Source organism: Notechis scutatus, chromosome 1 (genome assembly GCF_049901735.1).
Source record: "Notechis scutatus isolate UNSWTSFEM ecotype Mainland chromosome 1, rNotScu1.2, whole genome shotgun sequence".
In the NCBI taxonomy this organism is placed as follows: Eukaryota; Metazoa; Chordata; class Lepidosauria; order Squamata; family Elapidae; genus Notechis; species Notechis scutatus.
In genome coordinates this window covers 4,888,104-4,902,568 of record NC_142009.1, presented here as the reverse complement: position 1 = coordinate 4,902,568, position 14,465 = coordinate 4,888,104, and the positions used below count along the sequence as shown (strand labels likewise).

The following is a 14,465-nucleotide window of genomic DNA, read 5'->3' as shown; positions in this document are numbered from 1 at the left end:
AGAGGAGGGGAGGGGAAGGAGGAGGGAGGAGGAGGAAGGAAGGAAGAAGAAGGAGAGGAGCAGGAGGAGTGGAAGGAGAGGAGGAGGGGAAGATGAAGGAGGGGAGGAGGAGGGGGGGGGGAGGAGGAGGAGGGGAAGATGAAGGAGGGGAGGAGGGGAAGAGGAAGAGGAGGGGAAAAGAAGGAGAGAGAGGAGGAGGGGGGGGAGAGGAGGAGGGGAAGAGGAAGAGGAGGGGAAAAAGAAGGAGAGGAGGAGAAGGGCTAAACTCAGCTAAGTTTCCCTCTCAAACCACTTAGGAGCTGCATTAATTGAGGCGGGGGCAGAATCCTTCCCAAAGGCACCGAAGAGCTGTTGAGGGGGCTCCTTTCGTGGCTGAGACGCCCCTCCGTCCATCCCTCCTTCCCTGGGCAAGGAGGGGGTTCCTCTCCTCCTCCTAGGGTCTTAAGTTGTGCAGAGACACCCGTTCTTCCCGCTCCTCCTCTTCCTCCACCAACCAAGAGAAGCGAGACTTTGCCCGAGCGAACCAGTCCCGCAGTTTCGACTCTGGAGTAACGGAAAAGTCAAGAAATGAGCGATTATCACAAGTTACCACGCTAACAACTGTTTTACATCTTGCCCTCGATTTACAACCATTCGTTTAGTGACCATTCCAAGTTACAACGGCACCGATAAAGAGTGATGTTATCTCCCCTTTTTTTTTTCACACTTACAAATGTTGCAGCGTCCATGATCAAAATTCAGACGCTTGGCAACTGACTCCTATTTACGACGGTCGCAGTATCCTGGGATCACCTTCTGACTCACTTAATATCTGAAGTGATTCACTTAACAACCGTGGCAAGAAAGTTCGTAAAATGGGGCAAAACTCAGTTGTTTTGCTCAGCCACAGAAATTTGGGGCTGAATTGCGGCCATAAGTTGAGGACCACCTCTACAGAATGTTTGGGAATGGGGAAGTCCCCTCCTCCAAACCCTCTGGCAGCTAGTCCTCAATTTCTGACCACAATGGAACCTGTTCATCGCAGTCACAAGACATGACAGTTGTAAAATAGATAGATTGCCTTTAGGACCTTTTGTGCGGCTGTCGTTAAGAAAACACCACGGTCGTTAAGCAAACCCGCAGTACCAAATTGAGATGAAACTATCATAAAATAGGGCAAATGATCGCAGAAAGCTACAACCGATCAGGGTCTCAAAGGTAGAGCGACTATCACAACTTCAGAACTGGGTTGTAACCTAACAAAAGGTCGGACTTTTAAGTGATCGGTCGTAAGTCGAGGACTGTCTGGTTTGAGAAGGAGAGTGTTTCAGTTTGATGGAGCCACGCTGCCATCTGCTGGCGGATAGCAGGTAAAGTTCACCCAGGAAGAAGAAGAAGGGGGGAGGAGGAGGAGGAGGAGGAGGAAGAGGAGGAAGAAGGAAGAAGAAGAAGAAAGGAGGAGGAGGAAGAAGAAGGAAGAAGAAGGAAGAAGAAGGAAGAAGAAAGAAGGAAGAAGGAAGAAGAAGGAAGGAAGGAGGAAGGAAGGAAGAAGAAGAGAAGGAGGAAGAAGAAAGAAAGAAGGAGGAGGAAGGAAAGAAAGGAGGAAGGAAAGAAGAAGAAGGAGGAAGAAGAAGAGAAGAAGAAGAGAAAGAAAGAAAGAAAGAAGAAAGAAAAGAAAGAAAGAAGAAGAAAAGAAGAAGAAGAAGAAGAAGAAGAAGAAGAAGAAGAAGAAGAAGAAGAAGAAGAAGAAGAAGAAGAAGAAGAAGAAGAAGAAAGAAGAAGAAGAAGAAGAAGAAGAAGAAGAAAGAAAGAAAGAAAGAAAGAAAGAAACTGGAAGGGTCCTTGGAGGTATCATTTTGGACAAATGTCTGTCCAAACTCTTAGAAACTTCACAACTTCAGATAGAAACACACATTTTAGAGCTGGATGATTATGCTGGGATATAAATATTTTTGCTGACTCCATACAACGTAATGCAGGAGAAAAGGGGAACGTAGCAGAGGTGGGAGGGCTTATAAGTTAGTGGAAATTGGGGGGAAATGTGCTATTGATCACTGAATACAGGAAGTCCTCGACTTACCACAGTTCATTTAGTGACCGTTAAAAGTTGGGCAATATTTTTCAGTTTATGCATATGCTAGAGTTTTTTTGAACTTTTTTACATACAAGAGGGTTGTTTTTTTTTTAAAAAAAAGTGAACATATATAACAGGGGTCCTGAGAGCTTACAACTGTTGTAAGTCGAGGACTACCTCTATAGTACAGTATAGATATATACTAGGGCTTTTTTTTAGTTGCTCCAGGTTTATTTTAACTTTATTTTTCTTTTTTTAAAAAATGGACATATATAATGCAGGAGAGAAATAGAATACAGTTATATAAGGGGAATCCTCGACTTACAACAGTTCGTTTAGTGATTGTTCAAAGTTACAACGGCACTGCAAAAAAGTGACTTGCGACCGTTTTTCACGCTTAACAACCGTTGCAGCATTCCCCCCAGGGTCACGTGATCAAAATTGAGATGCTTGGCAACAGACTCCTAGTTATGATGGTCGCAGTGTCTCCTTTTGCGACCTTCCGACAAGAAAAAACCCACCAGGGGGGAGCCAGATTTACTTAACAACCGTGTGACTAACTTAACAGCTGCAGTGATTCGCTTAACAAATGTGGCGAGAAAGGTAGTAAAATGGGACGAAACTCACTTAACAAACGTCTCATTTAGCAACATAAATTTTGAGTGCAATGGTGGTCGTAAGTCGAGGACAGATATTATATGTACCCTCGCTTCAAGTTCAATATTATGATATCTAATATGCAGATATCATACCTGTATTGTACCTGCATATTAAGCAATTAGCTCTATACCCGTGCTTCACTAGGAAACTATGTGCTAGGAAACTTAGTTTTTGGGGAAGAAAATAAGGGGGGGGGGAGGAAATTCTGCCTCTGCCTACCAGCATCCATCAGTATCCATCTGGCTAGCGTCCTGTCAGTGTGTGAGAGAGTTGAGGACTGTTTGGAAACTGAAATTTGCTGTGTGAACAAGAAGGAGACAGCAAGGAGCCTGGGTGTGGCTTAGATCAACTGTTCTGCACTAAAGATGCTTGGTGCTCTGAAACTGAAATGGAAACTCCTCTGCTTGTGTTTTGCCATTGGAAGAGGTTTCTCTTCAGGTGGGGAGGAGGAGTAGAACTCCTTAGCATCAGAGCGTGTTAATAATAATAATATTATAGGAAATACTCTAAATGCTCTGAGGGTCCTTTCGAAAAATTCTTTCTTAGTGAGCACCTAGAAGCCAAGAGGAAGATACGGGACAAAGTTCAAGTTTGTTGGCTTTACGGTTCTGGAGATTTCATGATAATGCTTGAGTGGTATTTTGCTTTTATACATATAGATTGGACTGCCCTCTGTCAGGAATGGTGTAGGGTCTCCTGCTTGGGCAGGGGAATTGGGCTAGATGACCTCCAAGGTCCCTTCCAACTCTGTTAAATTAATAGACATTAGTGATTGCCTTAGGATGACCTAAGAGGAGATGACTTGAAGTGAGGGTACATATAAAAATGTTTTATGCAAGGAGCGTTCTTTGCACAGGTCTATTAGGAACGATACCTCTTTCCAAAAAAAAAAAAAAAAAAGTCCATAAAAGAGAAGACTTTTAAATGTTTAAAAGACAACAAATCAGGACAAGGATGGAAACTAATCAAGGAGAGAAGCAACCTGGAATTAAGGAGAAACTTCCTATCAGTGAGGAAAATTAACCAGTTGGAACGGCTTGCCACTAGAAGTTGCAGGTGCTTCATCCCTGGAGGTTTTTAAGAAGAGCCTGGACAGCCATTTGTCGAGAATGGTATAGGGTTTCCTGCTTGAGCAAGGGGCTGGACTAGAAGACCTCCAAGATCCCTTCCAACTCTTTTTATTCTGTTATCCCCTTTTGTCTCCTTTCTTTGGCCAGAATAAAGCTTTTGTAAATCTCCACCTCGGTGTGTGGTTCATTCGGCGTTGCACACCAAGCGGAGCAGCTGTGAGATCCTACTTGTTCCACTACCGGTTCTGTGATTGTGCGTGCACCTAATGTGCGTGCACCTCACCTACGAGCGAAGCTTTCCACGCACCAGCTCAGGCCTGCAGCGCCAATCAGGATAAAGAAGAGAAAAGCGCAGGGGCAGGTGAGACGCCGATCTGGCACTTTTCTCTTCTTTCGCCTCTCAAGCTGATCCTCTCAGCTATAGTCGGAGGCTTTTTTTTTACTACCGGATCATCCGAACCGTTCCAAACCGATAGCATCATCACCACGGAAGCAGAGCCAGTTTTCTGGGAAAACACTATACAGATTTAACAGATAATCAGAGTTGGAAGGGACCTTGTAGGTCATCTAGTCCAACCCCCCGCCCAAGCAGGGAGACCCTACACCATTTCTGACAGATGGCAGTCCAAACTCTTCTTGAAAGCCTCCAATGATGAAGCTCCCACAACTTCCGAAGGCAACTTCTGTTCCATGGGTTGATTGTTCTCACTGTCAGAAAGTTTCTCCTTATTTCCAGGTTGAAAAATCTCTCCTTGTTCAGTGTCCATCCATTGTTCCTTGTCTGGCCTACAGGCCCTTTAGAAAATAGATTGACCCCTTCCTCCCTGTGGCAGCCCCTCAAATATTGGAAGAGTGTTATCCTGTCTCCTCTGATCCTTCTCTTCACTAGACTAGTCATGCTCAGTTCTTGCAACCATTCGTTGTATGTTTTATCCTCCAGTCCCCTAATCATCCTGGTTGCTCTTCTCTGCACTTTTTCTAGAGTCTCAACATCTTTTTTATAATGTGGTGAACAAAACTGGATGCAGGACTCTAGGTGTGGCCTTACAAAGGCTTCATAGAGTGGTATTAGTACCTCCCTTGATCTCAATTGTATCCCTCTGTTAATACAATTTAGGATTGCATTGGCTTTTTTGGCTGCTGCTGCACAACATTGGCTCCTATTTAGCTGGTTGTCCACTAAGACTCCGAGATCCCCCTCCCAGTCACTGCTATTGAGCCTGGTTTCACCCAGTCTGTAGGTGTCCTTTGGGTTATTCTTGTCTAAGTGTAGGATTTTACTTTTCTCCACATTGAATTTCATTTTGTTAGATAGGGCCCAGGGTTCTAGTCTGTCAAGATCCCTCTGGATCTTGAGCCTATCTTCTTGGGTGTTAGCTATTCCTGCCAGCTTACCTCTGGAGGATTACAGATAATCAGAGTTGAAAGGGACCTTGTAGGTCATCTAGTCCAACCCCTCCCTCCCCCCCCCCAAGGAGCCCATGCCTCTATTCCACCTTCACTCCATAAAATCCTACCCACAGCTTAGAAAGTCACAAAGACGCGTGGGCACCAACTCCTGCCGTGGCCCCGTCTTACCCGAAGAGGAATCCTCCAGGAGATTGGACCCCACAGGATCTTCCCTGAGGGCATCCAGTTTTTCATTCCAGTCTTCCCAGTTTACTTCTTCTACTCTAGAAAAAGACACACACACACACCCCCAAGACGGATAAGTAGCAGTAACAAAGTCTTGCTCGTCTCAAACCGCCTCTCCTCCCTCCCTTTGTGTTTGAGGGAAGCTGGGAGGGTCCATTTCTGAAACGACGTGTGTTTCGTACCCCAACGGGGCACGTTTCGGTTTAAGCTTACCGAAAAAACCACCTCTGGTCTTTCTTGTCCTCAGAGCCGATGGAGAGGTAACAGCCGGATCTCTGGGCCTTTTTCCAGCACCAGATCCAGTTTTTCTCTATCTCCAGAATAGCAATGGCCCTCTGCAAATAGAGTGGTGGGGAACACAGCTTATTAAACCAGAGAGAGAGAGAGGGAGGGAGGAAGAGGGTTGATATAGAGCAGTGGCAGCCAACCTGGTCCCTATCGCCCGCTAGTGGGCGTTCCAGCTTTCATGGTGGGCGGTAGGGGTTTTGTCCCCTACTTTATAAATCCCCATTACTGTGGAACCGGTGGGCGCTTAGCGAAAATTTTACTACTAACAGAGATACAAAAGTGGACGGTAGGTATAAAAAGGTTGACTACCCCTGATATAGATAGATGATAGATAGATAGATAGATAGATAGATAGATAGATGATAGATAGATAGATAGATAGATAGATAGATAGATAGATAGATGATAGATTAGATTGAGATAGATAGATACATAGAGATAGATAGAAAGAAAGATATATAGATATAGATAGATGATAGATAGATAGATAGATAGATAGATAGATAGATAGATAGATAGATAGATAAATAGATAATGATGAAATAGATGATAGATTAGATAGATTGAGATAGATAAATACATAGAGATAGATAGAAAGAAAGATATATAGATATAGATAGATATAGATATAGATTAGATATAGATATAGATATAGATATAGATTAGATTATATAGATATAGATATAGATATAGATATAGATATAGATATAGATATAGATATAGATATAGATATACCCTGTTTCTCCAACAATACGGCCTCCCCCAATAGGAAGTCCCAGCATGTTTTATAGGCATGAAATGAAATTAAGCCCTTCCCCCAAATTAAGGCCTATATTAAAACATGCGAAAAGGAGGAATAGTGGGGGCTTGCCATAGGAAGTACTTTTGTTGCACACCCGGATATGGTGCTGCCTGCGTTGATCCCGATACGAAGTGCCCAACCAATGCCGAGGTCAACATCCAAGCTATCGCTGCCCACCTGAAGATGCAAGTGGGGGGAATTAAGTCACCCCCCAAAGAGATGGCCTAGCCATTTTTTCGGGGCTCAAAAAAAAATAAAACCCAGCCTTATTATATGAGAAACACGGTAGATATAGATATAGATATAGATATGCCGTGTTTCTCATATAATAAGGCCGGGTCTTTTTTTTTTTTGAGCCCTGAAAAAATGGCTAGGCTGTCTTTTCGGGGGTGACTTAATTCCCCCCCCCCTTGCATCTTTGGGCAGGTGGGCAGCGACAGCTTGGATGTTGACCTCGGCGTTGGTGGGGCACTTCGTATTGGGGTCAACGCAGGCAGCACCATATCTGGGTGTGCAACAAAAGTACTTCCTAATGGCAACCCCCCCCCACCATCCCCCCCACCATTTCGCATGTTTTAATATAGGCCTTAATTTGGGGGGAGGGGCTTAATTTCATTTCATGCCTATAAAACATGCTGGGACTTCCTATTGGGGGAGGCCGTATTGTTGGAGAAACAAGGTAGATATAGATTAGATATAGATATAGATTAGATATAGATATAGATATAGATATAGATATAGATATAGATATAGATATAGATATAGATATAGATATAGATATAGATATAGATATGGAAGGAAGAAAGGAAAGAAGGAAGGAAGCAATATGTGGATGGATGGATAGACCGGTAGGTAGGTAGATAGAGATGAGATAGACAGATTAGATAGATAGAGATAGAGATGAGATAGATAGACAGGTTAGATAGACATAGAGATGAGATAGATAGATAATGATGAGATAGATGATAGATTAGATAGATTAGAAAGAAAGAAAGAAAGAAAGAAAGAAAGAAAGAAAGAAAGAAAGAAAGAAAGAAAGAAAGAAAGGTGGAGAGATTAGATAGATAGATAGATAGATAGATAGATAGATAGATAGATAGATAGATAGATACTGTAGATAGACAGATAGACAAACAGATTGATAGATAATGATAGATGATAGTAGATCGATTAGCTAGACATATAAATAGAGATGAGATAGATACAAATAGATAATGATGAGATAGATAGATAGATAGATAGATAGATAGATAGATAGATAGATAGATAGATAGATAGATAAATGATAGATTAGAGAAAGAAAGAAAGAAAGAAAGTAAGAAAGAAAGAAAGAAAGAAAGAAAGAAAGAAAGAAAGAAAGATAGATAGATAGATAGATAGATAGATAGATAGATAGATAGATAGATAGATAGATAGATGATAAATACGATAAAGCTTAATGGTCTTCTTGCAGACATTTCATGACCCAATTAGGTAACGTCATCAGTGCTAGAAGGGAGGGAGGAGGAGGAAGAGGAGAAGGAAGGCAGTGAAGGAGTCCTTGGTGCTCTCTGAGCTTGATTGTTTTCTTACAAACATTTCATGACTGAACTACAGAACATGAGAGAATCAAACACTATAATAACAGCCTAATGAACAGCAACTATCCAGAACACTCCCCAGTTGGGTCATAAATGCCTGCAAGAAAACCACACAGCTCAGAGAGAGCCAAGGCTAACACCTTCAGTACCTCCTTCCTCCTCCCTCTCCTCCCCCTCCTCCTCCTCCCTTCTAGCACTGATGACGTTACCTAGTTGGCTCATGAAATGTCTTCAAGAAAACCTCCCAGCGCAGAGAGCACCAAGGACCCCACAGTTGAACCCCGAGCTACAAATTTCTCTTCTGCTGGTTCTTTTGGATCTGGTTCCATTTAAGCCCCTGCTGGGCCAGGAATGGCCACCGTCCCAATCACGGGGCCTTACCTGCAACTGCCAGACGCTTTGGCTATACCCAGAGACGTTGGTGACCGTTTCACTCATCAGGGCAATCAGCATGTTGAGCAAGAGGATGTAGGTCAAGATGACAAAGAGCAGCACCAACAGCATCGCTAAGTCGCTGTACTTTACGTTCTCGTTGTACTCCAGGTCCCCCATGCCGATGGTGAACCTGAAGAGCAGCAGAGCCGTCTGGAATAGCCCCGAATACACGGCCTGCTCTTTAGAGTCGTCGCTGAGAGGGACAGACGTGTTGTGGGAGGAGTGGGGGGCGCCCCCGGTGAGAATGATGAGAGCTGCAAGGAGCCATTGAAATTTCAATTATTTCTCTGGAAACTTTGGAGGAACCTTCTCACTTTGAAGGACACGAGACCCAAAGTATCTTTGGTTGATCTTTGGAGGCATCATAAGTTGTTCCCCTCATCTTATCGTTCAAGTTTTGTTGGCATCAAGATACCAAGAAATCTGGACTCTGAATTCTTCACTGCATGGACCCAATCAATCAAACAGAACAGAGCTGGAAGGGACTCTTGAGGTCTTCTAGTCCAACCCCCTGCTCTAGCAGGAGACCCTATATCCGTGATGGCGAACCTATGGCACGGGTGCCACAAGTGGCACGTTAGAACCATTTGTGTCGGCACGCAAGCCGCAGGCAAACTTACCTCACTGCGCATGCGTGCACCTCACAGCTGATTTTTCGGCTGGTTTGAGGCCTTTTTCGTAATACCTGTAATACCGGAAGTGATGAAATGGGCCTATTATTCATCCTGAAAAGCCTTGCAGAGGCTTTTTCCAAGCCTCTGGGAGACCAAAAAAGGCCTCAAACCAGCTGAAAAATCAGCTGTGAGGCGCAATGCAGATAAGAGGGTGGCAGGGGGTGGTGTGGGGAGATGAAATGTACATGCGCAGTGGGCGTGCGGGGGGGGCGCATTGCATTCTGGTGCGTGTGCACTAACACGCACACAATTTTTGGCACAGGAGCCCAAAAAAGGTAGCGACCACTGCCCTATATCACTTCAGACAAAGGGTTGTCCAGTCTTTTCTTAAAATCCTCCAGTGATTAAACCCCTCTGTACAGCTGTGTCTTGCACTCATTCATCTGCTCACTGACCCATTTATCCACTCCTTTAATCATTCATTCATTCCATTTATCAATTCATTTACTCGTTAATTCACCCATTCATCCACTCATTCATTCAATCATTCATACACTTGTTTACTCATTCACTCACTCATTCAGAACTAAGAAGAAATTTCCTAAGAGAATAATTAACCAGTGGAAGAACTTACCACCAGAAGTTATGAATCCTCCAACACTGGAAATTTTTAAGATGAGATTGAACAACCATTTGTCTGAAATGGTTTAGGGCTTCCTGCCTGAGCAAGCGGTTAGGACTAGAAGACCTCCAAGGTCCCTTCCAACTCTGTTATTCTATCATATTCTTTTATTTTCAGTTCATTCACTCATTCATTCACTCATTCATTAATTAATTTACTCACTTATTCACTCATTCATCCACTTGCTCATTCATTCATTCACTCGTTCATTCACTCACTCATTTATTCACCTATTCATTCACTCATTCATTAATTCATTTACTCACTTATTCACTCATTCATCCACTTGCTCATTCATTCATTCACTCGTTCATTCACTCACTCATTTATTCACCTATTCATTCACTCATTCATTAATTCATTTACTCACTTATTCACTCATTCATCCACTTGCTCATTCATTCATTCATTCACTCGTTCATTCATTCACTCATTCATGTATTAATTCATTCACTCACTCATTTATTCACCCATTCACTCATTCATTCATTCATTTATTCATTCATTCATTCATTCATTTGTTCATTCACTCATTCATTCATTTATTCATTCATTCACTCATTCATCCACTTGCTCATTCATTCATTCATTCATTCATTCATTCATTCACTCGTTCATTCATTCACTCATTCATGTATTAATTCATTCACTCACTCATTTATTCACCCATTCACTCATTCACTCATTCATTCACTCATTCATTCACTCATTCATTCACTCATTTATTCATTCATTCACTCATTCATTCATTTGTTCATTCACTCATTCATTCATTTATTCATTCATTCACTCATTCATTCACTCGCTTGTTTACTGATGGACTCTCTGTCTGTTCCAAAACTGAACTCTCCCCACCCCCGATTAAGGTATACCTGTCATAGAAAATCTTTCCTAATATAAATTCCCGCCCAGCAGTCCTAGAGGGGATTCTCGGGGTTCTAAACAGACCTGCTAGACCAACTCTTTAACCAAGGACACTAACAGAAGCACCTTTCCTTGATCCTTGACTCCTTCCTGCTCTGGTGGAAATGAGAAAGGGCTTATCTATCTTGGCTATGCTCATCTGTGCCTCTCTATGACACTCACCTGTTGCAAAGCCAAATAGGAAGATCACATAAACCATCAGGAAGTGCAGAAGGTCCCTCAAGATGGCCTAGAACAAGAAAGAGAAGCCATGTGAAGATCAGGGAGTTCCGGTTTGCAGCGCTTCGGCGGCAGGTAGGAATCCGCGATCGTGCGCGGTTTCTGCCTGGGCTCGCCGCTGGAGCATCCCGAGCCAGCTGGCTTCGGGGCTAAGCCAAATACATGGATCTCAAAGGGTGCCTATGTCAACCCTGGAGCTGACCTGACCGAAGACATTTTGTTGCTTCAATGTTGCCACACTAAAGCTGAAGGATAGGGAGGGGGGAAATATAGAGAGGGGTGGGATTCAAAAATGCCAGCAACCAGTTCGTTGCCCAGTTGCTGGGTGGGCGTGGCCATGGTATGCGTAGCTTACTGAAACTTCCAGGAGGGCCATTTTTTGCCTTCCCCAGGATCCAGAGCCTTCCCTCAAGCCTCTGGAAGAGTGAAAAAGGCCTTCCCGGAGCTTCAGAGGCTCTCTGGAAGCTGGAAACCAGCCCGTTTCTGGACTTCTGAAACTTCCGGGAGGGCCGTTTTTTACCTTTCCCAGGGTCCGGAGGCTTCCCTCAAGCCTCTGGGAGGGTGAAAACAGCCTCCCCCAGGGTCCCCCTCCAGAAGCCAGAAACAGGCCCGTTTCCAGACTTCCGGAAGGCCGTGTCCGCATAGACTCTGCAGTTACCTGCATCCAAAATGGGCTGTGTGGATACTCATGGGAGTGGAGGGCCCAGCTGGTCAATTCAACTACCAATTCGGTGAACCGGGTGTAAATTTAACATCTGGTTCGCTCGAACCAGTCCAAACCGGCTGAATCCCACCCTTGGATAGCTGAGGTTTCATAACCAAATCAAAAGACTTTCTCCTGGGAACCAAGGACGTTCCCACAGGTGGCCGGAAAGAGGAGGAGCGAAGTCACCAGGCAACCGGACGGCACCCTGATTGGACCATGTGACACTGATTGTTTGGAGAAGGGAGAAAACTTTTACTTTTAATTAGGTAAAAACCACGGGAGTTTTCAGAATCAGTTTTCACCAGAACTGTGCCAATTTGATATATCCAATAAAACTATTCTTTGAGGAATCCACCTGCCTCGGAGTTTTGCTTGCATTATGGGTGCATTAATTGGAACCCCGACAGCCCAATTTGAAAATCGCTTTTGTAGGTTATTCAAGTCCATTGCTCAGATTGTTAACACCAGCTGTACCACTAACTGAGCAGGAACTAAATAAATGGAAGTTGTCTTCAATAAAGGTGAATATATGTAATTCAGGGTTGAAATGAGGGGGTCCTTGGTGCTCTTTGAGCTTGCTTATTTTTTTGCAGACGTTCCATGACCCAACTAGGTAACATCATCAGTGCTAGTAAGCAGTGGGATTTGCTGTCAGTTTATATTCTGGTGACTTGCTTGTCTGTGTGAGTGGGGGTGATTACTGGTGGAGAGGTGCTGGAGTCTTTTTGTTCTCTTTTGGGCTAGTTATTTGCCTCTTTTGCATATTGTCCATCTGTCTATTGATGGCTGATTTCTCAGAGTGCCGGGCTTCTAGAAATTCCCTGCCATTTTTGGACACATGGCCTGGTCTAGAATTGGACACCTCTGATCTAGATGTTGAATGCAATCTTCCTTCCTTCCTTCCTTCCTTCCTTCCTTCCTTCCTTCCTTCCTTCCTTCCTTCCTTCCTTCCTTCCTTCCTTCCTTCCTTCCTTCCTTCCTTCCTTCTCCAGCACCTCTCCACAAGTAAGCAGCACTCAGATCAGCATGGTGTCAGGATTCCGGCAGTTACTCCAATTAAATCATGAAGAATTAGATCTTCATGCAGAAACTTCAGTCATCTAATCAGCCTCTGAAGAAAATATGAATGGAATGTACTTTCAATTCCACACTGCTGCCTGCTCTTTGAAACTTCCCCCCTCCTTTCTATTGATAACTATAAAACATGTGTAGAATATGTTTTATGAGTTGACACATGGATTACCTCCAAGGTTAACTTCAAACCAACAATACCCCAATTGAGAAACAGCCAAAGAGCCATCAGTAAGCAGCCCAAACATACTCCCAACCATACAGGCAGGCAAAACACCATAATATAAACGACACTCCATACTAGCACTGATGAAATTACCTAGTTGGGTCATGAAATGTCTGCAAGAAAACAAGGAAGCTCAGAGAGCATCAAGGACCAGAACTGGGCTCCAAAAAATTTAGCAACCATTTCTCTGCCCGGTTGCTGGGTGGGCATTGCCATGGGCCTAGTCGGCCTCCTGGACCATGGTGGGGGGTGCGTTTTCATCCTTCCCGGGCTCCCGAGGCTTTCCTCGAGCCTCCAGGAGGGTGAAAACAGCCTCCCCCGGGGTCCAGAGGCCCTGTGAAGGCCAGAAACAGGCCCATTTCTGGCCTTCCAGAGCCTACGGGAGTCCCATTTTTTGCCCTCCCCGAGCCTCCATGCAAGCCCTGCACTTACCTGGCATCCAAAACAGGCCACATGGAGACTCCTGGGAGGGGTGGGATTTACCGGTTCACCAAACCGGCAATAAAATTAGAAACCGGTTCGCCCGAACCGGGGTGAACCGGTGCCAGCCCAGCCCTGCCAAGGACCCCTCATATGTTGTCCTCATTTAACCACTGCCTCGTACAGCAATTTTTCACCCTTCGGATGAAAAAGTGACTTTTCCACCAGTCGTTGCATTTAGGACCTTTGCAGGAAAGTGGAAGTTAAATCCTGAACAATTGTGATGTTTCACATCCTGACCGCTTCACTTAATGACCAAGCTGCCAGTTTCAATTGTGGTTGTTAAAAAAACGAGGGCGACCTGTAATTGACCGACTTCATTTCGACTCTGAACTGCCCTGCAAAATCAGGAGCAATCCAATATCTGGAAAGGGAAATGATCTGGTTTCGTGACCTACCTTCTGGATCATCACAATGTAGATTCCCGTCTGCTGGAGACCGCGGGTGTAGTAGAGCATGTTCACCCAGCCCAAAAGCAAAGCGAACACCATGGGCAGCACGTATTTTTCCGTGTTTGCAAAGAACATCACGGACGAGGCCAGGATGGCGAGTGCCTGCACAAACCTGGAAGGGCCAGAGAGAGAAACAGAAAAGAAGAGAAGAGCAACTATGGTTAAAGGCCTGGAGACTAAAACATGCAAAGAATGGTTGCAGGAATTGGGTTTGGCTAGTCTAGAGAAAAGAAGAACTAGGGGGACATGATAGCAGTATCTGAGGGGCCGCCACAAAGAAGAAAGATTCAATTTATCTTCCAAAGCACCAGAAGGCAAGACAAGAAACAATAGATGGAGACTAATCGAGGAGAGAAGCAACCTGGAATTAAGGAGAAACTTCCTAACAGTGAGGACAATTAACCGGTGGAACGGCTTGCCACCAGAAGTCGTGAATGCTCCAACACTGGAGGTTTTCAAGAAGAGACTGGACTGCCATTTGTCTGACATGGTATAGAGCAGGTGTGCCAGACTCAAAGCTCGCAGGCTGGATGCGGCCTGCAGCTTGGTTAAAACTGGCTTGCGGGGC

The 14,465-nt window shown here is 44.4% G+C and overlaps 1 protein-coding gene across 1 annotated transcript in view; it reads right to left on the bottom strand.

Moving 5' to 3' along the window:
• Positions 1–206: 206 nt before the first annotated feature.
• LOC113426807 (transient receptor potential cation channel subfamily V member 2-like) overlaps positions 207–14,465 on the bottom strand; it is a 32,684-nt gene continuing 18,425 nt past the window's right edge. The window contains exons 12-17 of the mRNA XM_087969647.1: positions 13,844–14,009; positions 10,906–10,972; positions 8,470–8,777; positions 5,632–5,753; positions 5,362–5,456; positions 207–543 (exon numbers count right to left, since the gene is read on the bottom strand). Of these exons, the coding sequence (XP_087825773.1) occupies positions 434–543; positions 5,362–5,456; positions 5,632–5,753; positions 8,470–8,777; positions 10,906–10,972; positions 13,844–14,009 (868 nt within the window). The 3' untranslated portion in view covers positions 207–433. The remainder of the gene's footprint in view (positions 544–5,361; positions 5,457–5,631; positions 5,754–8,469; positions 8,778–10,905; positions 10,973–13,843; positions 14,010–14,465) is intronic.